Source organism: Elephantulus edwardii, unplaced genomic scaffold (assembly GCF_000299155.1).
Source record: "Elephantulus edwardii isolate Elephantulus edwardi_28Jun2011 unplaced genomic scaffold, EleEdw1.0 scaffold00107, whole genome shotgun sequence".
Taxonomy (NCBI): Eukaryota; Metazoa; Chordata; class Mammalia; order Macroscelidea; family Macroscelididae; genus Elephantulus; species Elephantulus edwardii.
Genome location: NW_006399857.1, coordinates 8,586,546 through 8,614,076, shown reverse-complemented (window position 1 = coordinate 8,614,076; position 27,531 = coordinate 8,586,546). Strand labels below are relative to the sequence as shown.

The following is a 27,531-nucleotide window of genomic DNA, read 5'->3' as shown; positions in this document are numbered from 1 at the left end:
AATTTATTAGGGCAGCTATTGCTGCCAGTTTAGGGTCTGTGTCAGGAAAAGGAAGTCTTACTCATAAACAATGTTACCCAAAGGTAATAAAGGAGTTCAGAATTGCTTCCTCTGTGGAAAGCTGGGTCACTTCTGTAGACAGTGTCACAGACGAGAGCCACACAGATAGGCAAGGGAGTAGAGAGGATGTTCCTATTCACTTGCTTAAGGTGTGGATCTGAAGGACACTTGGCCAATGACGGCCCACATCAGGGCCTTGTGGCTGACAGGACTGACAGGCCCCAGCTCCCAGGTGGAAACAAAGGAGGATGCTTCAACGATTCAGATCCTCCCAGAAGAGCCGTAGGTGAGCATTAACATTACTGGTAAGTATATTCATTTTCTCCTGGACACAAGAACCTATTATATGGTACTAAAAGCCTCCTGAGGTCCCAACTCTTCTATTTCTCAGTTGTTGGAATTGATGGAACACCTCATAAGCAGTTCCTTACCTCACCTCTGCCTTGCATGTGGACTTCCGAGCTGTAAAACAATCCAGTGGTAGATGGAATTTGCTCCAGGACTTAAGAACAATAAATGACATAGTTGAGCCTCTACATCTTGTGGTTCCTAACCTTTATACTATAATAGACAAAGTGCTAGTCAAAAAGCCTTTTATTTTAAGAACTACCTTCCCTCTGTAACTGGATCTGTACCACTGTTAGAACCTCTACTTGGAATATTATTGCTTTTAATTTTTGACTCATGTACTTTTAACCTGTTAGTTAAATTTGTGTGTTCTAGGCTGCAACAGTTCCATGATGCAACTTCAAGGATATGAATATGTATGGCTAAGCACAACTGATAACAGTGCATCTAAATTCCAAAATCAATCTCCATAATAGTGTTTTCTATTGCCAAAGGGACCCTTTAGAATAATGAGAGAAGATCTTCACCCTGAAACCTACAGCATCCCTTTTCAGCAGGAGGTAGCTAAGAGAATACGCTGTACCCTTTCCTTATGAATCAGGGTGAAATCTCTCTCAGGGAGGAGTTATAGGGAATGGCAAAAAGGACACACTGACAAAGAAGATTAATCAGGACTAGTTTTGATAAGCACTGTGACAATGCGACAATTTAAACAGACTTTCAAGGAAAAAAAAAGTCAATACCTGCAAAATGTAATAAAACAAAGTGCCATAGAACAAGACGTACCAATTAAAAAAATAGATTCTAATTATTGCTTCTTCTGTATTTCATGAAGAAGTACCACTTTAAAAATCAGTATCACAATAGAAACAAGGACACACACACACACACATATTCACATATGTACAACGAATACATAAAAAATAGTATTTCTTCTACATAGCAATATTAAGAATACTTTAATGGATACTGAACATATTACTAAATTAACCAATGTTTATTGTTCTAAACCCATAAAGGACATTATTGAATTGTCTAAAAAAATAAAAAAACACAAACCCAAAACTTTTTTTAAATTAATTCTTGAATGAGAAAATTGTAAAATACAACTACTGATTTCTAAATTTTGTATTTTATATTCTACCAATGCAACAGGGGCCCTTTATCAAGTATTATAAAGACATCATTAAGATCTAAGGTATTATTTTATAATACATATGATTTAAGTAACTTTTTAATTATCCACTTAGGTAAAAACCACACCTTAAATTGTCTGTAGTATGTTTATGACCCAAGACATTATACAGCTTCATGAAGTTACCAGTTACGAGAAGGTGATTCAGCAGACTTAAGAGAAGAACATAGTGTCCTTAAAATAAGTAACAAAAGTACTAAAAAACATGGGTCCCTGAATCGCTTGCTTTCACCATGCAATATACTGGTCTAATGAAAATGAATGAGATAAATATTAAATATTAAATAACCTCTGAAAATAAGAAAGGGAAAAAGTCTAGAAGGAGAATTAGTATATCTGGTATTTAAGATCAGGTATAGTTGTTATGTGCCCTCAGGTCAGAACCAACTCATAGCTGACCCTCTAATGTATTTTCAGAGATTCTATATCACACAGGAGGTACTATCTATCTTTCTACCTTGGGAGAACTAGTATTTTTATTTATTTATTTATTTTTGTTTGTTTGTTTTTGTTTTTTTATGGGAGAACTAGGATTTAAGAACAAGCAGTAGATATAGATATATACAACTCTAAGGTTGGCTCTATTGTTGTTGTTGTGTATCGTAGAGTCAGAATCGACCCATAGCTAATCCACTGGCAGGTTTTCAGAGGCCCATCTTTCTCCCATGGAGCAGCTGGTGGCCCTCAACCACGTGCCTTCAGGAATGTAGACCACCTATACCCAGCCTCTACAAGCTACTGCATATTCTATATAGAATATTTAATGAATCAACTGAGCTCCAATTTCATCTTCAGTAGCACAAGAAAAGTCATTCCAAACAGGAAGACTCTTATGAGTAATAAATAATGTATGTGAATATTTGGCCTATGTACTACATGGCAAGTAACAGGTGTTATAAAAACTAGTTATGAATCTTTTTAGCATTGGACACTTCCCATATATACTTAGGAAGATAAAATGAACATAATCTTGACACCAATCAAGTCTTAATATAGAGCAAAGAAAGTTTATATAAAATTAGATGTAGAAAAATGAGCTCAGATTTGTTTTATGCTTTTTATTTTTTTTTACTAACTAGACTATCTTTCTCTAATAAACCACTTTACTGTTATAAGTAGTGATAATAATATATTTTACTGTTTATATTAATTTTTAATAGTTTTTATTTTAATTATGCTAAATTTAATTACTTTTTCCACAATTCTTCATCATGCTATTAACTGAAACACAAAGAAGAAAATGTAAACAAATATTATAATCCTATGTTAATTAAAATAGTACATAAACTATATAAATAAAATAGTATATAAACCATTTTATACATAAAATATTTTATAAAATGTGAGTTTATAATTCATAACTAACGAGACTATCACATATAACATAGGTATATGCTTATAAGGCAGGTTCCGTTATAAAGATTAGTGGAACTAGTACATGTACGCCATTGAGGATCCAACTGCTAAGATCTTAAAATTTGTAAGAGAGTAAAGGAATTGGTGATAACCAGAATTATTCTATAAAAAATACAAGCAAGTTTTAATTTATACTGAAGTGATTTAAATAGATGGCATTTCAGAATGAACGTGGCAGAGATTTCTAATATACTATCCTCAACAAAATTCTGAAGAAATACTGAAAAATTGAGGAGGCAGCTGCAAAATTATCTATCTTTAAATGTGTTGTTAATGTGACATTTTCACCTTTGGATTCATTCTATAAAAATATGAAATAGATATCATTATAAATATCCTAAAATAGTCTTTAGAAATGAAGTCCCTCTTATTACACATGTCTATAAAATACCTTGGGAAACAGCTGTTCTACATCTTTTGCAAAGATTTTACTGTGCAGAGTTTTGAAATAGGTTATTACTTTATTTTTTTATATTTCATTAGAGATTAAAATGTAGGTAGTGAATGAGAAGTCAGTAGGAAGTTTACATTTTCAAATAAACATGCTTAGCTATAAGTATCTGAGAAGCAAAAACTCGATTCAATAAAACTGGTACAGCTTTTAATAACAAAAAAATCAACTTCTAAAAACTATTTTTTATAGTACAAAGGAAGCAAAATCAAAATTTTCTATTAGTTTTTTATAACTATTTAAAATTTTCAATATATTTTTTAAAAATAAATAGTTCTCTATCATGTAAGTCTACCCATCTAGTAGTATGTTGTTGTTAAGTTCTGTGGAATCACAGGCAACTCATAGCGACCCTTCCTGTATAAATTTCGTCCTTTCTCCAGGTTCATAGTGTTTCCAGTGGTAAGCTATTGTGCCACTCCTGCTTTCAAGCAGATCTAGTATGGATGAGGCAAACTAAAGGCTTTCCTATGGTTCAATAAAACTGCTCAGCCCCAAATACTTTGCTCCTGAGACATCAGTGGAAGCTGAATATGTATTTATTTTTTGATCCCAGGTGTTTTCCACATCTAAGGTACTAAAGTGAACAGCTAAATTAAAAATACTGAAGTTGTGAGTGATGTCAACTGAACTAATCTGATTGAAAATACTTTTAGGCTTTCATTCTTTCACTAGGTAAAATATCACAAAATGTTCTATTTTAGAATGTTTGAGTCGTCCTTCTTCAGTAAGAAAACTAGGTTGTTGGCATAAAATCACAAAGGATGTAAAGATACTACTTGAGATTTTAAAAGATAAAATCTATAGAGAGCTTGAGTTCTTTTAATCCTTACACTTTCTTTTCACTAGGTTCCCTTTATATGAATATATTTCTAATCTTTAAATACCACCAGCAAAGCAAGCTCAAGTGTAGGTACTACTGTAAATTTCTGACATTAAATACACAAGAATAGCATTCTACTTCACTTCCTATATTTTTTTTAGTTTTAGAGAGATGAAGAATTCCTATTTTCTAAATGGAATTGTTAAAATATATGGCATTTATTATATTTTTAAAAAAATCTTGGAATCTGTCATGATATACAGAAGCATATAGCCTAAGTTAAATGCTGTAACACCACTGATCAATTCTTCCATTGATGGTGGTAGCTGTAATCCTCAAATTCAAATTAATCCTTTTTTCATTAATTTTATGTGTTTGTATATTTCCACAGAAAATATATTGGCAGTACATGCAAATAAAATCTTAATATATTTTCTTTTTTTGAAGAAAAGTACAAGATATACATACTGTAAGGAACACATTCATACTGCACTTCCAGGTATTTATAAGTTCCTGGACAAGGATCTGGAAAAACATCAGGACCTGCCACCACTGCACACTGTGTTCTGTTATTACATCTGAAATAAGAAAAAAAATAAATAAGGTTGGGAAAATTCAGATCATTATCAATAACACTTTTATTATAGTTCTTGTTATACAGTTTCAATTAGGGCTTGAGTAGATTTAAGGCTTTAGACTTAATAAGGAGTATTTGTGGCATACTTTAAAAAAAAAATAAATCCATTCAGTTTGCTCATAGTTAACGCCTTACTATTTTGATTGAATACAATATGATTTTGAGTTAGAAATTAAGTATTACTTAAGCAATATGAACTGATGAATACATTACTGTCAGTATGAATATACATAAGGATTATTTGATAGAAACAGCACACTACTATTAAAAAAAGAAAAAGAAAATACAGCCAAAAAAGAAAACTTATCAGAAAGCTATTAAATAAATGTACTGAATGTCATATCATACAACTTTAAAAATAGTATAAAGTATTGTTGAAAAGTTAGTATTTAGTTTAGGAAAAAAAATCAATGAAAATAGTAATCCTAAATGTTTAAAAATTTCTAATTTTCTAAAAATAATAAGATAATGTTACTAAAGCTATAAAAAGAGCAGTCTTTTTAAAATTTTTTTGGGGGTGGGTGTGTGTGTGTGGGGGTGTGTGTGTACACCATCACATTGAATCTTACTGGTACAGGAGGAGATTGTCCCTCCTTCTCCAGCAGAACATCTGGTAGATTAGAACTGTTCACCCCTGGGATTGCACTGCAGTTTCTTGCCACTAGGCCACCAGGGCTCGCCAAGAATTTCCGTAAGGATTTTTTTCCTCTTCCTTAAATTCAAATAATGATCAAGGCTTAAACCAACAAACATCTCTCACTGTCGTGCAGTAGTGACCCGCTAGTTGCTTTTAGAGGCTGTAAATTGGACAGGTCTGAATTTCTAAGGAGTCACGTGTGGATTTGAATGACGAGAGAGGCACTAACTTTGGGTTTTAAAATAACTGTATGATATTGATAAAATTTACAATAAAATTATTTATGATAGATTAGTATCAGAAAAAGTGCACTATAGTGGTAGAGTTCATAGGGAGTTGCACTGTAAACCTAAGGTGACACCTTAGGTTCAATCACCAGCAGCGCAGTAGCAAAAAAATGGGCAAACTCCTCCCCTAAGACCTACGAGTCTTAGAAAACGTGCTGGAAGGTTAATTATGACTTAGTTCTGATTCCATGGCAATGAGTTTTTATTTTTACTTTTGACTATCACAAATAGGAATATTTAACAATTTGAAAAGATAATTTGAAATATCTAAAGAAGACAGTATAATGCTATGATTTAAACAGAAATACTAACGTAGCAATATTTTATGGCAGTTCAATTAATAAGGACAAAAGTATAAATCATGAAGAAATTATTACTCTCAAAAAGAAACTAATACAGGATGGCCATATTGTTTTAAGTTTTATTTAGAAATTGTCTAGATTGAACATCTTCTCTATAGTTAGATTTCGCTGTAGAAAACGAATGTGTTTTCTCATCCATAAGTGAGCAATAAATGTGTGATAGGAGACACTAGTTTTCACGTTCTTGTTTATTTATGTCTGAGATCCAATACCTCTGGGCAACATTTCTTCTGTATCTTTCATAGAGATGCCTTATTCTCTTGAAGTGACTTATTCTTCTAAACCTTTCCTAGGATGCTGGCAGGATAAGAAACATCTGGGGCAAAACTGAATTTTATTTTTAGTGGAAGTACATTGTGCTTTCAAGAGGCTACAGTTTGTCAGCCTTACTAAAGATTTTATTTAGACTGTAAAATAAAATGGATTCATTAGTGATTCTCTTAAGCTAAGAAAACCCATATTCTTTAAAATTAGTAAAAAACTAATAAAAGATAATATTCTATATTCATTAGACTCTTTTAGGATAATAGTTGATCTTGAGAGTCAACATGTTCTGAAGTTCTTCCATGGACATGTAATGTCTGTGCATGATTGCTAGAAATTTCTATGATAGGAGTTAATCAGGTTGAATTTACACATGGATTGTATATTATGTTACCTGACATTTTAGTGTACTTGTACTTAAAAAATAACAATACTACTTTGCTAAACATGCATTTCATGCTCATTCAGGGTTCTGACTTAAATGAACCTGATTGACCCTATTTGGTCTACTCTGACACTATGTAATATTTGAGTATCTCAAGATGCATCCAGGTGGTTCAGCAATTCTGAAAAAGTCTGTTTTTAAATCAGCATCCTATGACTGGCATCTCTCAAACTAAATTGGCATGTAGCAATTACAAAGGTTAGTCTCTGACCATAACCAGCAAGGGTAAAAGGATGAAAGAATGTTTCTTTAAATGCAGATATTTTAAAAAGGAAAAAAAAATTAATAATTTTACCTGAACTCCTTGTATTTTTAACAATGCTTATGAAATATTATTTATAATTTTATCATATATTAGGAATAACGATGATTCAACTTTACTTAAAATTACTCCCTATGGTGACTGCCAAGATATATGCAACCGTAGGATGAGTAATAGGTACAGAATTATTTGCTAATTCATGTTGTCCAGCACATTTACAGCAATATAAGCCTAACACTCTAAGGGTATGGATGGAAAAAGTAATTTCTAAGCAAAAATCATTCTTAACTATTTGCTATGTCTTACTCTAGCGTATAGTAAAAATGAGACTTCTAGGGAGCTCTGATGCCATAGTGGTTAGGAACTGAGCTGCCAATGCAAAGGTAAGCAGTTTGAATCCCTGGAAGAAATATGGGCAATCTCCTCCCTTGCTATTTACTGCCTCTGAAAACTTGCTGTGGAGTCAGCTATGAGTTTGTTCCAACTCCTCAATTTTACACAACACCACAAATATTTTTTGCTCACATAAATTATTTAGAATTTTTTTTATATATAGAGCAAATGAATTTTCCATTTACTCTTCTGTTAAACTCCAGGAATTGGTATTTGTTAGCTAGTTTTATTCTCAATATTCAGAGAAAAATTTGGGAGTCCATCATCCTCTTTGAGAGTGCCTTATATTTGTCAATGAAACATCCATATATGTACTTTAAATATAATTATCTATGGCTATGTTGTTACATTTCTTTTGTCATCTGTGTATATTTTAGTGTCTGGTTGATACTGTAATAGTCATTTATTCACTGATGCCAAGTCAGTCCTGAATCATAGCTGACCCTCTAGAGGGTTTTCAGAAGTTATAATTTACACTGGATAAGACTGCTCATCTTTCTCCTGCCCAGCAGCTGGAGATTTAAACCGCAGGCCTTTGGGTTGGCAGGATCCATCTTTACCCACTTAATGTATAAGCAAAGTAAAACATTTTGGGCTTCTTGCCCTGAAGGACAATTGATAGGGGTTTTAATTTTTTTTAAAAAAAACTCCTTTAACCAAATAATCTTATTGGTATACACTCAGTGTAGAAAACCACTGATTCCTGAGAATATTAAAGAAATAACCTTTCTAATGATATTCCCATAATAATAGCGCATAAAACATCAGTACAAATCACTGGCTTCTTAAAGGCAGCATATAACAGCACTTGAAAAAACGGTACATTGTGAGTGTCTTTTTATTAACGAAACTGTCATATGAATTTAAATTATGACTTATCAGGTGGAGTTTATATAAGACATATGTGATGAAGAAACACAAATCCAATTAGTGTAATCAGAAAGTTCAAAGCATCTGACACATGACAAATTGAATTCTGAATTATATAAGAAAATATTATTTCCTAAGAGAAATATTTAAAGATATTTAGCTTTTAATGCTCCACTATTATAATGCATTAATGTGGAGTAGGTAATAAGGGTAACTTGTTATATGCTGTTGAGTTGAAATCAACTCATAATTGACCCTCCAGTTGGTTTTCAAAGACCGCAAATAATAAGGGAGCTAACTTCTCATCTTTCTACCAGGAAGTAGCTGGTGCTTTCAACAGTGTGGTTTGGGGATGTCTGTACAAGTCCTTACCACTACAACTCCAGAGATCCTAAAAGGTAACTGTTGTTGTTGTTGTTGAGTGCTGTCTAGTCATAGACTACTCATAGCGACCCTATGAATCAAAGACCTGAACACTTGTATAATTTTGGTCATTTCTTCATGTCCATAGAATTTCCAGAGGCAAGCCATTTCGGAAGTGAATGCCATTCCTGCTTCCAAGCTTTTTTAATCAAGAAACTCCACCAAACACTGTCCACCATGGGTAACCATTATCACATTTGGCACATCAGTATTATAGAGTGTTTAGCATCACAGCAACCACTGATTACCTTTGTACAGCAATGCACAGATGAGTGCTATACCACTTGAAAGAATGCTTGACAAAAAACAATTTAAACCAGGCCTGAGGGCCACATATTAAAATCTCTGAACAGCAAGTGCACAGACCAGGGCTATATGACCTAGAATAATGTTTGATCAAAAACAATTAACAACAGGCCAGAGGGCAGCGGATTAAACTCACCTACCTTTGGCTTGGTAGGTCACTTTTTGTCCACTAGGCCAACTAACCTCTCTCTATGCTGTTGCTGTTGTGCTGTTGTTAAGTGCATTCAATCCATAGGCAACTCAGTGACTCTATGAACGAAAGACTTGAGTGCTTGTGTAACTTTCATCCTTTCTCCAGGTTCATAGGGCTTCCAGACACAAGCTATTTCGGAAGTTGATGCCACTCCTGCCTCCATTGTGACAGTGAGCTTTGGTGATTTAGTGGTACGGAAGTGTGCTGCTAACCCAAGATTATGTGGTTCAAACCCACCAGCTGCTTCACAAGAGAAAGATGGGCAATTCTCTCGTGTGATTTACTGCCTGTGAATATACACTGGAGGGTCAGCCAAGAGTCAGTTTCAACTCTACAACAACTTCACAATGAGAGGGGCTATGGTGCTAGAGATTAAGCACTAGCTTACTAACCTAAAGAGCAGCTTTTCAAGCAGAGCAGTCACTCTGTGGGAGAAAGATGTGGCAGTATGCTTCCATAAACATGCACAGCCCTCACAACCCTAAGGGGCAGCTCTCTGTCCTACAGGATCTCTCAGAGTCAGAACTTGACCCATTTGCAATGGGTATAGTTTTTGTGTTTGTTAACTTTAAGACCTCTTGCTAGGATAAATATTTATAATTTAGGCAGTAATGATACATAAAACAATCATCCACTGCTTACTGTTTTTGTTGGCATTGTCTAGTCAACTGCAACTCAGAGTGATTTTAAGCACAATCTGTCTGAACTCTGCCCTATCTTAAGCCAATCTCACTGCCTCTGACACACCTACCCCATTACCTAGTTACTGTGACAATCCATTCCATTCAGGATCTCCCTCTCCTGCACTGACCTTTCACCCTTCTAGTCATGATGACCTTCTCCAAGAAATAGTCCCTTCTGGTAACATGCCCAAAATATGTGAAATGGAACATTAAAGTCCTTGTTTCCAAGTAGCAATTTGGCTTCACTCTATCCAGGACAGACCTGTTTGCTCAATTGGAAGTCCATTATGTTCAATGCTCTTCTCTAGAACCACAACTCAAAGGCATCAAGTCTTCTCTGACCCTTAGTCATTGTTTAGCTCTCTCATGTGCAGTAAGCACTTGAGAAGACCATGGTTTGGATCAGGTGCACTGCCATCTCTAGACTGGCAGTGCTGCTATTCAGCTCCTTTGAGAGGTCCCTGACAGCATATTTTCCCAATGTATTTTATCTTTGGATTTCTTGACTGTTGGTTAGAAGATTGTTGATTGTACAGCCAAGCAAACAGAAATTGTTAATAATCTCAATCTCTTCTCCATTTCTCATGGTACTTCCAACTGTTTCAATGTTGAGAATCTTTGTCTTCATGATGTTGAACTTCAATCCACATTGAAGACTGCAATCAGTCCTTGATTTTCTGCAGCAAACACTTTAGATTCCCCTAAATTTTAGCAAGCAAGGTTATCTGCATAATACAGGTTGTTGATAAATCTCCCTCCAATTCTGATGCCACATTCCTCCTCATAAAGTCCATCCACCGAAATAATCTATTCTGCATATAAACTGAAAGCCAAGATGCATCCCTGATGTTCCTTTTCTGATTCTGAACCATGTAGTGTTCCTTGCTCTGTTCTGACGACTGCCTTCTTGTCCAAGTATAAATTTCACATGAACACAATCTAGTGTTCTGGCACTCCAATTCTTCTCAAGGTTAGCAACAATATATTATGACCTTCACAGTCAAATGTCTTTGTATAGTCAATGGAACACAGATAAACATCACTCCAGTACTCTCTGCTTTCAGCCAAGATCCATTTGACATTGGCTATAATGTCTCTAGTGCCTCATCTTAATGTTTTATCTTGCACTTCTTATAGTTATCTGTCAATGTACAGTTTCAGTTGTTTTTGGATAATATTCAGCAGGAGTTTGATTGCATGTGATAGTAATGAATGATTCAAGAAATTCTATACTCTGTTGGTGACCTTTTTTTTTTAAAATGGGTATAAATATGGTTCTCTTACAATCAGTTGGTTATCAGAGATAGTTGTCCTCCAGATTTCTTGGCACAACCTGGTAAGCATGTCTGGGGCAGCATCTCCTCCTATGTCAATTAGCATTTAATTCCTGAGGTTTTGTTTTTTGCCAATTTCTTCAGAGCAGCTTGAATGTCCTTCTTCACCAAAATTGCCTCTTGATCATATATTATTTCCTGAAATTGTTTTGTGTCATCCAATTCTTTTTTGTACAATGATTCTGTGCTCCCTCCATCTTCTTTTGATGCTTCCTGGATCATCTGCCTATCACACCCTTCAGTATTGCCACTCGGGGCTTGAATTTGTTCTTCAGTTCCTTCAGCTTAAAAAGGAAAAAAAAAAAAACCAAACCTACACACACACACAACTGAGTTTGTCCCTTTTAATTATCTGATTCTAGCTCTTTGCATATTTCACTGTGATACTATATTTTGTCTTCCTAGGTTAAAATTTAGTGTCTTAATACCCTTATTTCTTCCCTTTGCTCTGGCTTCTTGATGTTCTAGTGCAATATTCTGAATCTTTTCTGACACCCATGCCAGTCTTTTCTTCCTCCTTTGTCTTTGTAATGGCAATTTGCATTTTACATTCTTCATAGAAGATATTCTTGATACAGGCCATCTGATATTTGTTCATTAGTGTTCAAGACCTCAAACTCTCAATGAGATGATTTTGAAATTCAGGCGGGAAAGCCTCAAAGTCAAATTTCTGTTCTTGTGTCATTAAGTCAGTTCTGATGGTAACAGAGATTATTTACAGGTGAAAAAAATATTGTGCAATTCTGTACCTCCTCAAAATTATTGCAGTGTTTAAGCCCATTTTTAGGAGCCATTGTGACAATTCATCATCTTGAGAACTTTCTTCTATTTTATTAAGCCTCTACTTTACCAAGTACCCTTTTGATGACATATTGTTGTTGATGTTATGTGCCGTTTAGTTGCCGGCGACTCATAGTGACCCTATATACAACAACACTAAAACCTGCTCTATTTTGTGCCAATCTTACTGTATCTGACACATCAACCATTTTTTATCAAGTCACTGAATAAATCCTTCTCATCAAAGCTCTTCATCTCCTGCATTGTCCCTCCACCATTCCAAGAATGATGTCCTTCTCCAAGGACTGGTCCCACCTTGCAACATGTCCAAAGTATGTCAGACAAAGCTTCAGAATCCTTGTATCCAAGGAGTAGCCTGGTGTCACCCTCTTTAGGATGAACTTGTTTGTTCTCCTACCAGTCCATGATATATTCAGTACTCTTCTCCAGCACCACAGCTCAAAGGCATCAATTCCCCTTCTATCATCTTTAGTCATTGTCTAGCTTTCTGATGCATAGCAAGTAATTGAATGAGAACTGAAACACAAATGAAGACTTGTACACTAATGTTCATAGCAGCAATATTCACTGTCAGCGGAAAATAGAAAGAGTCCAAATGTTCAACCACAATAGAATGGTATATTCACACAATGGAATATTACACAATAGAATGGTATATTCACACAATGGAATATTACACAACACCCATGAACAACAATTTTGTAAATCACTTCCTAATTTGAAAAGGACTGGAGAGCATTATGCTAAGTGAACCAACTCAGTCCCATAAGGACAAATACTGTGTAAGATTAGTATTGTAGAATGAGGAAGAGGATCCAAAAGGGAGGAGGGTGTGACCGGAGGTATGGGAATGGGTGAGAGTGGATTAATTAATTATACGGTTGCACAATTTGATGGATGGTGGGAGGGTGTGAAGAAAATGCAAAAGATCTGGTGTGAAAAAAGATGTATATGAACTTTGTAAATAAACCTAGACATATATAAAAGTGAAGCATAAAAATTCCATATGACCCAGCTGCTTGCAATATACCTTGAGAAAATATTCATAGCAACATTAGTCACCATTGCAAATGAGATGATAGACTAGGAAACATGTCTATGACTTCTCATTCGCTTTTTAAAAAGTGCTAAACAGCAAACAAAATTGTGAGTGTGTGATTTATGCACCATATGAACATATACGTGCATGTGTATTGTGATTTTGTTGTAGTTGTTGAGTAGGAACCCACTCATAGGTGACCCTCCAGCGGGTTTTCAGCAGCATGTAGTCACACAGGAGGAGACTGTCCGTCCTTCTTCGGTGGATTAGTTTGTGGCTCCAAACCACATGCATTTGGGATGGCAGCACAACATCTTGTTGTTAGGTCACCAGAGCTCCCTATTATGATTTTGAGTTCCTACATTATTATTATTTTAGAAACTGGAATAAAAAAAAATCCAAATCAGGCATATATACCAAAGGGAAGAAATTTTGCAGTCCTCATGGATAGATTTTTGAATAATACAATAGAACTTTTCTACTTATTAAATTTTTAGTTATCATTATACCTCACAAGTAAAATACAAGAATATCACTGCAACCAAAAAAGCACAGAGACAACTAAAAGGAAGCCTACAAGCACAACTTAAAGTGAGCCAGCCATCTTACTCTTAAGGGATGTTCCTGCCCTCCTAAACGTGTCACTGAGACAGGAGCTTGTTCCTCATGGTAAGTCATGACCTCAGATCAGAAACAAGTTCTATTGGCTTCAATTTGTAATTTCACTATGCATAAATAAACCCAAGAGAATTGCAATGGTGTTTCTTTTTGTATCAGATTCTTGAAGTTGAAAAAGAGAAGAATATACAGACAGAAATTAAAATAGTCTATAGATAATAAGGATTGTATCATCCTTACAGTAAAAAGGAAAAATGAAGTTTGCTCCCAGTTGATTAATTCAAAATTTAAGGTCAGGATTGTGGTTTTAGACACAATGAAACTTCTTGGATTTTGAGTAAAGCCCCAAGACAGTCATTGCATTTCCAAGTGCCACACTGGGACAATAAACATGTTCAGAAAAAAAATAAATTGCTAATTTGTGTCTCATTTTAAAAGTAAGGATGCTCTACACATAATTAACTTGGCACATAATTACTTATATAACATTGGGCAAACTCATAACGTTTCTGTACCTTCAACTATTCCATAAGGGGCATGAAGTTCAAATGATTCATTTAGCCTAGTGGAAGTGCTCATCTAAGAACAGAACAACACCTTTTGTCTAAATATGGCATAAGAGAAGAGATATGAGAGTTTTTGCTAACTTGGAAGAAAGGGAATAAAACAGAATAGTTGTCTAGGGTAGGCAAACAATTGCTGAATTTCTCTCAAATGCCCTTCTCTAGTTTAAAATACTCCACACTTACGACTATTCATAACAAAGTTAGAAAAATTTAAAAAAATCAAGTTGAAACATATAAAAATCTCCCTGTTCCAATTTAAAGAACATTCATTTAATTGAAAATACGTGGTAGGAGACATTTTACTTTATTAAAATACACCCCTATGGTATGATATATAGTAGCCATTAAAAATGATGAAGTAAATCTTCTTTCAGTAGCCTAACAGAGCATACACTTAATTTAAATTAAAAAAAAGTAGTAGCACTGTGCATATGTATAAATACAAGGAATAATATTGAAGGATTTATAGCCAAAGTGATTGTCTCAGAGACAATAGTTTACTTGAGATTTTTTTCAGTTGTTTAATATTTTCACTCTTTTTAAACAAACTAAGCATAGAGTAATTATTATATAAAATAAATTTAAAATGTGAGGATGGCACTCTTAAGATTAGGAGGATAAACAACATTATTTCAGGATATCATTGATTTTGTTTTAATTTTCTATTCATTTATAAAATGCACGTTTCATACAAGTTATTTTTTTAAGAACTGTTCCAACCGACTTTATTGTACTTCATCTATTGTCTTTAAAACAATTATATTTATTTTTACTATTGGGCTGTGAAATAGCCTATTTCTAGAGATGATATACATATATGGGTTAATAGGAAGTCTGGTACAATGGAAATCTAACTTGACCCATTTCCAGAAAGCCAGTTCATATTATTAACAGTTGGATACCCTATGCTGTAGCTGCTATAGGCTATATTATGATAACAATGTTAGTTGACCCATCTTAGAATGACTTTGCAGACAACTTATGACACTTTATCACAAGCATAGAAACTGTCTTCAGAGAGTGTTTCTCTTTTGTTAAAATTGAGGTCCTAACTTTTTTTATGTCAGCCCACATTAAGTGGGATGATAACTCAAGTCAACATCAATATTATTGAGACATGTATTTTAGATCACATGCATGGTTAATGTCACCAACAATTTTTGATGTAAACAATAACAGATAAAGAAAATGCAACCATTCATATTGTCACATATTACTCTTAAAGAGAAAAAAATAGCAATTAGGAAAAGGCAAGGTATTTCTTTTTGTCATGACTGTAATTACCAGTTGCATGCATTTGCAGTTTGTTTTTTTTCTCTGAATTTAAAACAAATAAACAAGGAAGAGATAAATACTAAGTAAATGTTATAAAACTGAAATTTTAGCAAAACAGCTCTACATTACTAAGTCCAACAGAGACTGGGGGGGGGGGAATTAAATACAAAAAACCCTAATGGCACATTCGGTTTTATATGCTGGGTTGCTTACCAAAAGTTTAGTTGGTGAAATTTAACAACATCTCCACAAAATAAAAAATAAAAAGAAGGCATTCTGCTCTCCTAGAGGTTTACAGCTTGAGAAAACTGAAGGAGAGTCACCATCAGGCCTGATGAGCTGAAATCGACTGTGACTATTAAATGGTAAGCATGGCATTGGAATAATGCAAAACAGAGAATGTATAGAATGTAATAGAATGTAGGAAATTTTATAAAAGTTCATGTGAACCTATTTCTCTCTCTTAACCTCGACAGATAAATTATCACTCAATCTTCAAGTTACCCAACAGTTACATATTTTTATGAACCTTGTTATTTTCAGAAAGATAAAACCTCATAATTATTTTTTAAGAAATAACAATTATAATAATAAAAAGAACATCTAAAGGAATCCCTACTATGTGTTGGAAATGTCAACATTTGTATACATTATATGACAATTTGGAGAACACTACAATATAAGGCAGCAGTTTCAAATGTTTTGTAAAAAGGGGTTGTACAATTTGAAGGGCAGAGAAAAGGGTAGGTTTAAGAAATGGGAATGATCCGATAAGAAAAACTAAATGTATGCAAACTTTTAAAGTAAACCAGTATAAAATAAAAATTTTACATTCAAAAAGTCTTTTTTTAAAAAAAGAGTACTTTAAAACTTACAACTTTAATAAAGATTAAGAAATAACATTTGAGTATAATTTTCATTAAATGTAACTAATACAATATCATAATTTTATCTATCATAGTGTGTTACTGAGTAGAAATCAACCCATTGCTAAGACTCCAGCATGTATTCAGAGGATGTCAATTGCACAGGAGGCAAGTCCCCCATCTTTCTCCCAAAGAGTAGCTGGTGGATTCCAAATGCGTGTCTTTGGGTTGGCAGCACAGCTCCTTACCACTAACTTCAAGAGGTTTGCATTGTATTCAAATTAGAGTATATGCATATATGAGAATTATAAAAGATGAGTGGAATTCTACAAGAAATTCTTAGGCTTACGAGAATTGCTTCAAATATAAAATATTTTTACCTTTCTATAGTCACAGATTATATATCATTATTGATATAAAAAATGTCCTGAAATTAAATTTCGAAGCACACATTTGAACTAAAATGAGAAACAGAGCAATGATTCCAGTCTGGAGACTAAGGTGTGTCTGATACACGTCATCGTCTTTGCAATTATTTGCTATGCATCAAAGAGTTGGACAATGTCTAGAGATGACAGAAGGGAAAATGTTCCCTTTGAGTTGTCTTGTTGGAGAAGAGTATTGAATATACAATGGACTGCTAAGAGAATTAACATGTTCATCCTTTAGAGGGTTAAACCATGTTGCTCCTTAGAGGCAAGAATTTTGAAGCTTCATGTGACATACTTTATACATACCTTCGTCTGACATATTACAAGGAAGACTCAGTCCTTGGAGAAGGACGTCATGTTTGGGAAGGTGAAGAGGAAGACCCTTGATGAGATGGATTGATTCAGTGACTGGGGTAATGGGAATAGTTATTTCAGAGACAATAAAATTGGCACAGGATAGAGGACGTTGTAGGGCTGTTATACATAGTGTTGCTATGAGTCACAGGCAACTCGATGGCACATAACAACAAATAACAGATCTAAGATAAATAATAATTAATACTAAAACTTGCTTGTTGAAACTGAAGAAGACCTGAAGCTTTTGCTGCAGAATGTCAAGGCCTGGAGTCTTCAATATGGTTTGAGGCTCAATATCAAGAAGACAAACATTCTCACCACTGGGCCAATTGGCAGAATCAGGATGGATGGTGAAGAGATTGAGATTGTTAACAGCTATAGTATGCTTGGCTCTACAGTCAACACTCTTGGCATCAGCAGCCAGGAAATGAAAAGACGTATTGTGATGGGAAAGCCTGCTGTTAGGAACCTCTGCAGAGTATTGGATAGCAATGGTGTCACTCTGGAGACTAACGTGCACTTGATACAGGTCATGGTCTTTGCAATCAGTTGCTATGCATCAGAGAGCTGGCAATGACTATGGAGTATAAGGAGAATTGATGCCTTTGAGCTGTGATGCTGGAGAAGAGTATTGAATATAACATGGACTGCTATGAAAATGAACAGGTTCATCTGGGAGAGGGTTAAACCAGGATGCTACCTGGAGGCAAGAATTCTGAAGCTTCGTCTGACATACTTTGGGCATGTTGCAAGGAGGGACCCGTCCTTGGAGAGGGACATCATGCTTGGAAGGGCAGAGGGACAGCGCAGGAGAGGAAGACCCTCTATGAGGTAGATTGATTCAGTGACTGGAGTAGTGGGGTGGGTATGTTGGAGACAGACTGGCACAGGACAGGGCAGGGTTTAGGGCTGTTGTAAATACGGTAACTATGAGTCCCAGGTGACTTGATAGCACATAATAACAACGACAACAACAAAAAAACCAACAAAAGCATACTTCTATAACACTCACAAAAACAAAATGTGATTTTGATATAAAACAGGACATATTAGCCATTTGCAAACTTTTAATATGAAATTCTAAATGTAAGAAAAAAAATCAATTCCATAAGTTATCATGTAAACATTCTAAAAACAAATCTCAAACACATTTTTTCTTGACCAGTTCAGGCTAGAATGTTGATAAAGATAAATAAACAAGCTATAAAATTCACTCTTTGCCCTTCACATTAACTCTCCAATTATTAAACTATTATTATATACATTCTTTATTATATTCTTTTATTAAACCACATTCATCAATGACTAAATTAAAATTTAATTCATCATCAAAGACTGAAAGCAGAGCACCACTTAGTTTTTAAGAATTGTGACATACTGCTGAAAAGCATCTCCATCTCCATAATTAACAATAGATTTGGCTTTTTTGGACCTCCTTGCAGATAGCTAATATTTTATTTTATTTTATTTTTATAAATCAAGAACTGTAATGTAGGTATGTGTAATCAGTGAAAGTAAAATTAAAACTATAATCTTTCCATAAGGAAAAGATTTGGAATTTTCAATTTCTGGATATATCTTGCTGGAATAATCAATGGAGCTCACCAACTGATTATTTGCTAGTATATAAAAAGTTTTTTAAAAAGTTAAAATGTATATAGATGGGAAAATACTGAGGTTGTCAATTACATCACTTTACTTGGATATACAATCTCAACATTCATAAAAGTATTAATCAAGAAATTAAGGTGTGTTGCATTAAGTAAATCTATTGTCAAGACCTCTTTAAAGAGCTACAGAGCAAGTACGTCAGTATAAAGACTAAGATGTGCCTGATGTTATCCATGTGAAAACTGAACAATGATTAAGAAAAAGCAAAGGAGAATTTATGCTTTTAAGTTGTACTGAAAAATCTCATTGATCACCAAAAGAACAAACCAATCTTTCTTTAAGGAAGGACCACTAGAGTGTTCCTTAAAAAAGCAAGGTTGGTGAAACTTCATCTCTCATGCATAGACCTATTCAGGAAGAGTGAGTCTTGAAAAAAAAAAAAGAAAGAAAGAAAGACATCATGTTGGAAAAGGTAAAAAGGTAGAGGGTCTGCAGAAGAGAAAATTATCTTTAACGAGAATGGGCTGACACTGTGACTGTAGCAATGGTGGGGGTCATAGAGATGGTACAAGACAGAGCAAGGTTCAGATCTGTTGTTAACAGTTGCTATAAGTAAGGGCTGACTCAATGGCATTTAACAACAACAACATTCTAAAGAATGGAGGCAACATATATATAAAAAATGTAGATCATTTTACCCCAACAGTATATAAACAACTTGAAGTAAATGATGGTGAGAAAAACAAAAATCCAAAAATTCCTATAGTTTAAGAGTTTCCTTACAAAAACTCCTTGTGGGTCTACACTTTCATTTAATTGTGAGCCAGGCTCTTCTTCCTTCACTATATTGTTCCACTTAATAATCTCCACTATTGAAGAACGTGTTCAAGATGTTGAACCATTTACTGAAAACTCAAATCCACTGCACTCAAGTTGATTTTAACTCCTAGTAACCGTAGAGAACAGAGATCTGCCTTCTAGGGTCACCAATGCTTTACATCTTTACAGAAAGAAAATATCACCTTTTCAGCCATGAAGTGACCGAAGCATTCACACTGTCAACATTTTCGATAGCAGCCAAGCACTTTAAACAGCTGGAACAAATAGCTCTCAAAAAGTCATGGTGGCATTCTTTTCTATTGGGAGCCATAGCACTGATGGCTTAGGCCTGTTATAAGTTAAAACACTCTTGCTGCTGTAGAGTCAGATCTGACTCACAGCTGAACTTCCAGCAGGTTTTCTGAGTTTATAAATCACACGGTAATGGACTGCTTATTTTTCCCCCTAGGAGTGGCTGGGAGATTTGAACTGCTTGATTTTGGGTTGGCAATGAACTCCTTACCCTTTAAGCCATCAAAACTCAGAAATATTTCCCCCTTCTGTTATTTTTCCTGCTACTTGTTGGTGCAGTGTTGAACTTCAAATAGAAAGGCTTCCAGCTGGAACTCATCAGTTGCTCCAGATGAGAACAAGCAGGAAGTCACTCACTTTTTGGTAACCCAACACAGAGATGTTCATGAGGTGGAATTCTCAACAATGGGTTTAGTTTTTTTCTCTCAATGGTTTCACCCTCTCACCTTATTATATCCTAAGTCAACTCTCCTTCTCATATCTCCATTTTAGGAAACTGTGCCATAATTCAAGAATCGTAAACCAGAAACAAAAGTACTACTTGAATCTCAATCTCTTCTGCTTTTTCTACTTTTAAGAAGATCTATATCCTATGGATAATCATACTTATCTCCAGATTATTCCTTCCTAGTCAACTTTGCATTCATTCTTTCTCAGAACATTATCTCAATTTCTGTAAGTTAGTGTGTTGTTCTGTGAACTCAAGGTAGTTCAAATCCACCAGCTGCTTCTTAGGAAAAAGATGTTCAATCTTCTTCTGTGCAATTTACACTCTTTGAAAACCTCCTGGAGAATCAGCTAATAGTTCCTTTTAGACAGCAATGAGTTTAAGCCAATCCCTCCAGAGACATAAAAAAAAACTTTAGCATGCCATGGTTGGCTCTTTATAAATAGCCTGTACTCAATTTTCTATTAAATTAAGTATCTGGTAGTATTGGAATGAGGATTGCAAAATGTTTATAACATCTAAAATTTAACCTGTAAGGCATAATTTATTACAGCTATATTTTATGAAACATGGCAAAATTAGGGAACACTAGTGGCCTATTGGCAAAAAATTGTGCTGCAATCCTGAAAGCACGTGGTTTGAATCTATCAGCTGCTTGAAGGGAGAAGGACGGGCAATCTCCTCTCATGAGATTAACTGTCTCTGAAAACCCATCAGAGGGTCAGCTATGGGTTGATTCAGACTTGATGGTACACAACAATAGTATGGCACAATTAAGTAATATAAAGAGGGTTGCACAAACAAGGAGAATCTGCAGGAAAGATCTAAATTTATTTGGTTTCAATTCTGTGCTTTTAAATCTTTCTCTGTAACCATGGAAAGTACAAAAGTATGCTATTAGGAGCTACATACTAACATCAAATCTTTTACATTTTTAAGAACATTATTTTTTTTAATCATGAACATGATTTGTTCATTTAATTAAGAGGTACTAAAAGTCCATCATGTTTCATAAATTAGTACCTAACTTGGGAGTGACTGGAGAGCATTATGCTGAATGAAGTAACTCAGTCCCATAAGGACAGATACTGTATAAAACCTAACTGTAGAGTGAGTATGAGGATGCAAGAGGCGGAGGGTGGAAGCAGGGGGAGAGGATGAGCAGGAGGGTTTTTACTCACAGAGTCGTACAGTCTGATGGGTCAGGGTGTGTGTGAAGGAAATGAGAAAAAGTTCCTGTATGAAAAGCAATGTCTTCTAACTGGGTAAATAAACCAATATTAAAAATAAATCAATAAAAAGTTCATCATGCATCCAGTCTTGAGAAGTCAGGTTAGTTTAGACTCAGTACATGTTTTAGTGTGCAAAAGTCTTTAAAACATGGTGAGTAAAGCTCAATGATAGATCAATAGATGTAGAAGTAAAGGGCATTTAATGTGAAAATTCAATTACTTGCTATACATCTGGAAGTTGGAAAATGAATAAGGATGACCGAAGAAGAATTGGTGCCATTGAGTTGCAGTGTTGGACTGCCGAAAGAACAAGTCTGTCTAGCAAGAAGTACAACCAGGCTGATGTTGACGTAAAGATGGTGAAACTTCTCACTTACTTTGGGCATATTTTCAGGTGGAAGCAATCTTTGGAGAAAGACATCATGCTGGGAAAAGTGCAGGGGCAGTAAAACCCAGAAAGACTCTTTAGTGACTGTCCAGCGCCCTCTGGCAGCATTGATGGTATGCAACATGGTGCTGTAATGTGGCAAGTGGTACACTGTTAAGTAGACTTTTACCTCTTCCTCCCAATGTTAGGGAGCTTTAGGGGCCCAGTCTGTAAGGAGTTTCACTGATAACCCAAAGACCACTCCTTTCTGACAGTTAAATTCCACCAGCTGCTCCAAGGCAGAAAGATGGGCAATCACTTTATTTACAGCCTCAGAAACTTGCTAGAGGGTCAACTATGATTCAGTTATGAATCAATAGCAATGAGATTTTAGAGTTTCAATGTTATTGCTGTCTCCAGAGATAGAGATCTAAACCTAAAACAAAGATGTCAAAAGGAATAACTTGATTATTTATAGTTTTTCTAATAGATACTTAACAGTCATCTAGCACTTTTCCAATTAAATGGAATTCTGTTAGCTGTTGCTTGTTCTTTCTCTAAAAAGAGGAAGCTGGTTTGAAAGATGAAAAAAAAAGGCTCCTATTTCTCAGAAAAACTGAGGTTGTAGAATCTGAAATAAAGCATTTTACACAATATTTTTAAGGCTGGATTTTCAGAGAAGGCAATATCTATGTGAATAGCAGTCTGATACTTTTAGATGTTGACTGGGTTTACCATTAGTTGGCAATGTAATTCCACACATAGGCAATTATGAATAAATATTCACCTGGGTGTGTATGTGTGTCTGCAGAATGTAACTCTTGAGAGATACGGAGTTAGAGGGCACTGTAGAGATGTTAGACAATCCCTTGAGCTTGGGAAGAAGGTGGCTATTTCCTCCTGCAGCATTCCCTGTAGTCTAATTATAGAGGAATACTTGCGTCAGCTTGAGGGAAAACTATGCTCATGGCTTCTCAATGGAAGTATGTTACATAAGAAAATGTAAAGATAAAATGGAGAATTCTGAAAGAGAAGTACACAAACGAGCTGAGAAGAAAAGAAGAACATCTATGTGTTTTATTGGTTAAAATGCTTCAACTGTATCCATGCACTTGACAACCAAAATCATTTTATAATAAAAGGTGTCATATGGGTATCATATGACAAGTCAGTCCATACAGAAAGATGTGTTTTCTGCTTTAAATAAGGAGGAAGAATATTGGGAGAATATTATCAATAGCATGTCCATTTTGTAATGGAGTGGGATGTAGCAAAGGGTTAAAAAACAGAGGATAAAGTTTTAGTACCTAGAATATGTAAAAGGACATCCAGAATGCCTAAATAGTCATGAGCAGACAGGCAACTAGCAAGTATGATGTTGTATGGGGAGTAAAGAGGTAAAGAAATCCACTGAATTTTCTAAAACATATACTGGCTTTTCTTTCTCTGTTAGTGGAAGTATAACAAGAAATGCGGCATACATCTAGTATCTCTTGCTAGGGTTCACAACAGTGAGGCACAAATGTAAAAAGGTTTTATGGTTTTGTATTTTATATGGAGCTGGTTTCTGGACTGAAGTAATTTATATTACTTAGATGCCATCCAGACAAATATGACTCATAGCAAACCTATGAACAATAGATCAGAACCCTGCTCTATCCTGTGCCAATACTCATCATCTCTGAGAGAATGTTTAAAATATGCTTTGAAATTTCAGGTTTCAAAATTACAGGTGATATTTTTAAAAAATATTTTATATTGGTTTGCATGCAAAATCTATAAACATCCTGTTTCAGACTTTCTTTCACATTGTGTTTCATGCAATCATTCCCATTGATTATATTTTATGATTTTTAAAGTTTTCCTTAATCCTTAAGGATTTCTTGATTCCAGCAAGAATAAGTGTCTCCTTTTAATATTTTAATGAAAAATACAATTTTCAATTAAAAATAAAACTCAATCCATAGCACGCACCATTTTCATCTCATATAGCTAATACTGACATGTACCAATGTATAACATATTAGGACGTCTTAAAAGTTATAGTATGTAAAAAAAAATTAAAAAAAGTTATAGTATGTCTTAAAAGTTCTTTGTAAACAAAAGAGTGCTAAAGAAACATTTATACAATTTAATTTACCACTGAAGAAACAAAAGTTGTTTACTAAAATAATAAGTACTTCTTTGGCAAAATAAACAATAAAGGCTTTATTTCAATATAAAAAGATATTAAGAAGATACATCTCTAGTTACTGAGAATACCAAACAGGTGAAACTGAGTCATTTAATAACCATTTTAAATGTCAATTCTGACCAAAAAAGCAATTTTTACTTGTTTATTTTTCATTTCTGTTATGCATAAGTAAAATATATATGAAATATACCTAAACTCTAAGTAGTCAGAAGGAAAAATGCTTTTTCATAATTTAAAAAGATAATAACATTATATCTGTTTTATTTTAATTCACGTCAGTGGTACATACACAGAATCCTAAGAAAAAAATTGAAATAAATCTTATTTAGCAGCTTTGTTCATGTAAAGTAATTACCATTTTGTATCATCATTTGTTACAGGGTTTGCCATATAAAAACCAGTAATTAAATTTTTTCAGATATATCTATTAAGATAGACGAAAAGGACAGTATATCACACTACTAAAAATAGTTCCAGGCTTGGGTCAAAATAGTAGACATAAAAAGTATTTCACAAAAGCAACTAACTTATCCTGGCATAATACTATATTTTTATTTTAGTTAATATTGTATTTAGCATAAATATACTAGTAAAAAATAACATACAGTAATAAAGACTATCCTATGGAAATTTGTATGTATCTATATCGTAAGATATCACTGAGTTGGAATCAGTGCATAGCTGACCTTATAGATAGTTTTAAGAGGCAGTTAATCACATGTGAATAGACTGCCCGTTTTTCTCCCGTGGAGCAGTTGGTGGGTTCACACTACAGCCTTCTGTCTGGCAATACAGTTTCTTACTGCTAAGCCAACAAAGCTCCCTTATGTACCTATACTGCGACTGTTAAGGACCCCTAGTGGTGCTCTGGTGGCCAAATATATAAACATACTGACAACTCAAAGGCAGGTGGTTCAAATCCAACAGCTGCTCAATGAGAGAAAGATAGAGAATCTCCTCCTGTGCAATCCACAAGCTCTGAAAAATCACTGGTGGGTAGCCATGAGTAAGTTCCTACTCCATGGTATGCAAGTGGGCTAGTGTGACTGTTTCAGGCTGCTCACCAAAGGTCACCTGTTTGAATCCTCAGCCACTCAATGAGTATGTTCCATTAAAATTTAGAGTCTTGAAAAGCCCTATAGTCGTCTGCCATGAGCAGTAACTGAGTCAGTGCTACAGTATTTGGAGGTTTGGTATTTTGCTTTTATTGAAATAAAAATGCTTTTCAAATGTATACTTTTAAACTGCATTACGGAAATGGGGAAAGTGTCTTATGAAAATATTAAACATATGCTCAAAATATTCTACTTAGAATGAATTCTGGGCCAATAAATTATCAGTCATCATGTTGTTGGTGGTGGTATGTACCGTAGAGTCACTTGCGACTCATAGCGACCCTATGTACAACAGCTCTAAACTCTGCTTTGTCCTGTGCCAATCGCACTGTTTCTGATACACCCATCGTGATTACACCTGTCACAGAATCAATTCACCTCAGAGATGGCCTTCTCCCCCTGCACTGTCCCTCCACCATACCAAGCATGATGTCCTTTTCCAAATCATCATAACTTATGCAATTATTTAACCTCTTCAAACCACAAACTCCTCATCCATGTTATAGAAATAATAATTACTCCCATACTTCATAGTCTATTGCCTGGCTTAAACGAGGCAAGTCCTTTAGTGTGTGTAAGCATAATGAGGATTGCAAAGACTTCATTGGATATTTAGAACAATGACAACAAAAGATAAAACAAAAATAGTAATAAAACAGAAGTTGATTCATTCTCAGAGAATAACTTCCTCAAAGCATTATTCCATTTCTACCTCCATGCTAAAAGATAAGAGTTATTAAAGATATCTTTGTAAAGTGACTGAACATAAATACAAATTCCAGAATAATTTTTGTTTCAGAAATAAAAGCATATTAGATGTAATAGAATTGTCAATACAACACTTAAAATTATTTTAATATTCTGATTTTCAAGTCAGTATCACATAGCATAGTGATAATTTTATATTCAGTTGAAAAGAATTAAAATAATCACATAAATGAGTAAGAGGAACTAAATTTGATATAAATATCATGCTATGCTTATATTTATACCTTGCTCAATTTTTTCAATAATATTGTTCTCAGTTTTCATACAATAATTCATATACATTATATTTCTGGACAATGCCTAAGGATAACAAGAAATATTGATTCATTCAAGTTGTGCTATTGGAAAAGAGACTTGAACATACCACAGACCACCAAGTAAGCAAATAGGTCTGCTCTGGAGAGAATGAAACCAAATGTTTCTTTAGAAGCTAGGATTCTGAAGCTCTCTCTCACATACTTTGAGCACAGGGCTAGGAGGGAGTGGTGCTTGGAAGAGGACAATATTCTTAGAAAGGTGGATGGACAGTTGTCTGTGTCAATCTGAGTCTCATATGAGTATCTAGGAATTTCCTTTGGTGCCTTCAAATTTATCAGAGTACAGCTTTTTATTATATTCCATTATTATCGATTAAATATCACTTAGGGTTTTTTTTTGTGTGTGTGTTGCTACCTCTTTTACTTCTTATTGTGTCCTTTTTTTTGTTTGTTAATTTTCCAATGGTTTGTCTAGTTTATTGACATTTTAAAGATTGAGCTCTTTGTCTTGTTGATGGATTCAATTGTTTTTCTGTTCTCAATGTCATTGATTTTAGCTCTTGTTTTGATTATTTCCTTTCATCTGGAGGCTGTGGGATTAGCTTGTTCTTTCTCTATTTGATGGATGTGTTAATTGGGTAATTTTTTAAAATGCATACTTCTGTTACATTTCTCTTAATTGGTAGATTTAAGCCATTCACAGTAAGTGTGATTGTTGAAAGAGCAGATTGTATCACTACCATTTTTCTGTGTTTCGGTTTCTGTTGTTTCTAGTTACTCTGGCTCACCCGCTTTCTTTTGGCATCTCCACGTGGAGGACTTCCCTTACTATTTTTTGTAGAGTTGGTTTTGTCTTCACAATTTCCTTAAGTTCCTGATTTTCTGCAAATGTACCAATTTTTCTGTCATATGTGATGCGTCACTTTGGAGGTGCAGGATGTTTGGCTATCAATTGTTTTCTTTCAGCTTTCTGTATAAGCCATCTATAGTCTTCTTGCTAGCATGGCTTTTGTTATGAAATCAAGAGCTTGATCTAATTAGTTCTACTTTGTAAGGTTTTGTTCCC

At 34.6% G+C, this 27,531-nt stretch overlaps 1 protein-coding gene across 1 annotated transcript in view; it reads right to left on the bottom strand.

Moving 5' to 3' along the window:
• Positions 1-27,531, bottom strand: part of LOC102863523 (latrophilin-3-like) — an 807,096-nt gene that overhangs the window by 552,225 nt on the left and 227,340 nt on the right. Inside the window, exon 4 of the mRNA XM_006891975.1 lies at positions 4,762-4,871. Within this exon, the coding sequence (XP_006892037.1) occupies positions 4,762-4,871 (110 nt within the window). The remainder of the gene's footprint in view (positions 1-4,761; positions 4,872-27,531) is intronic.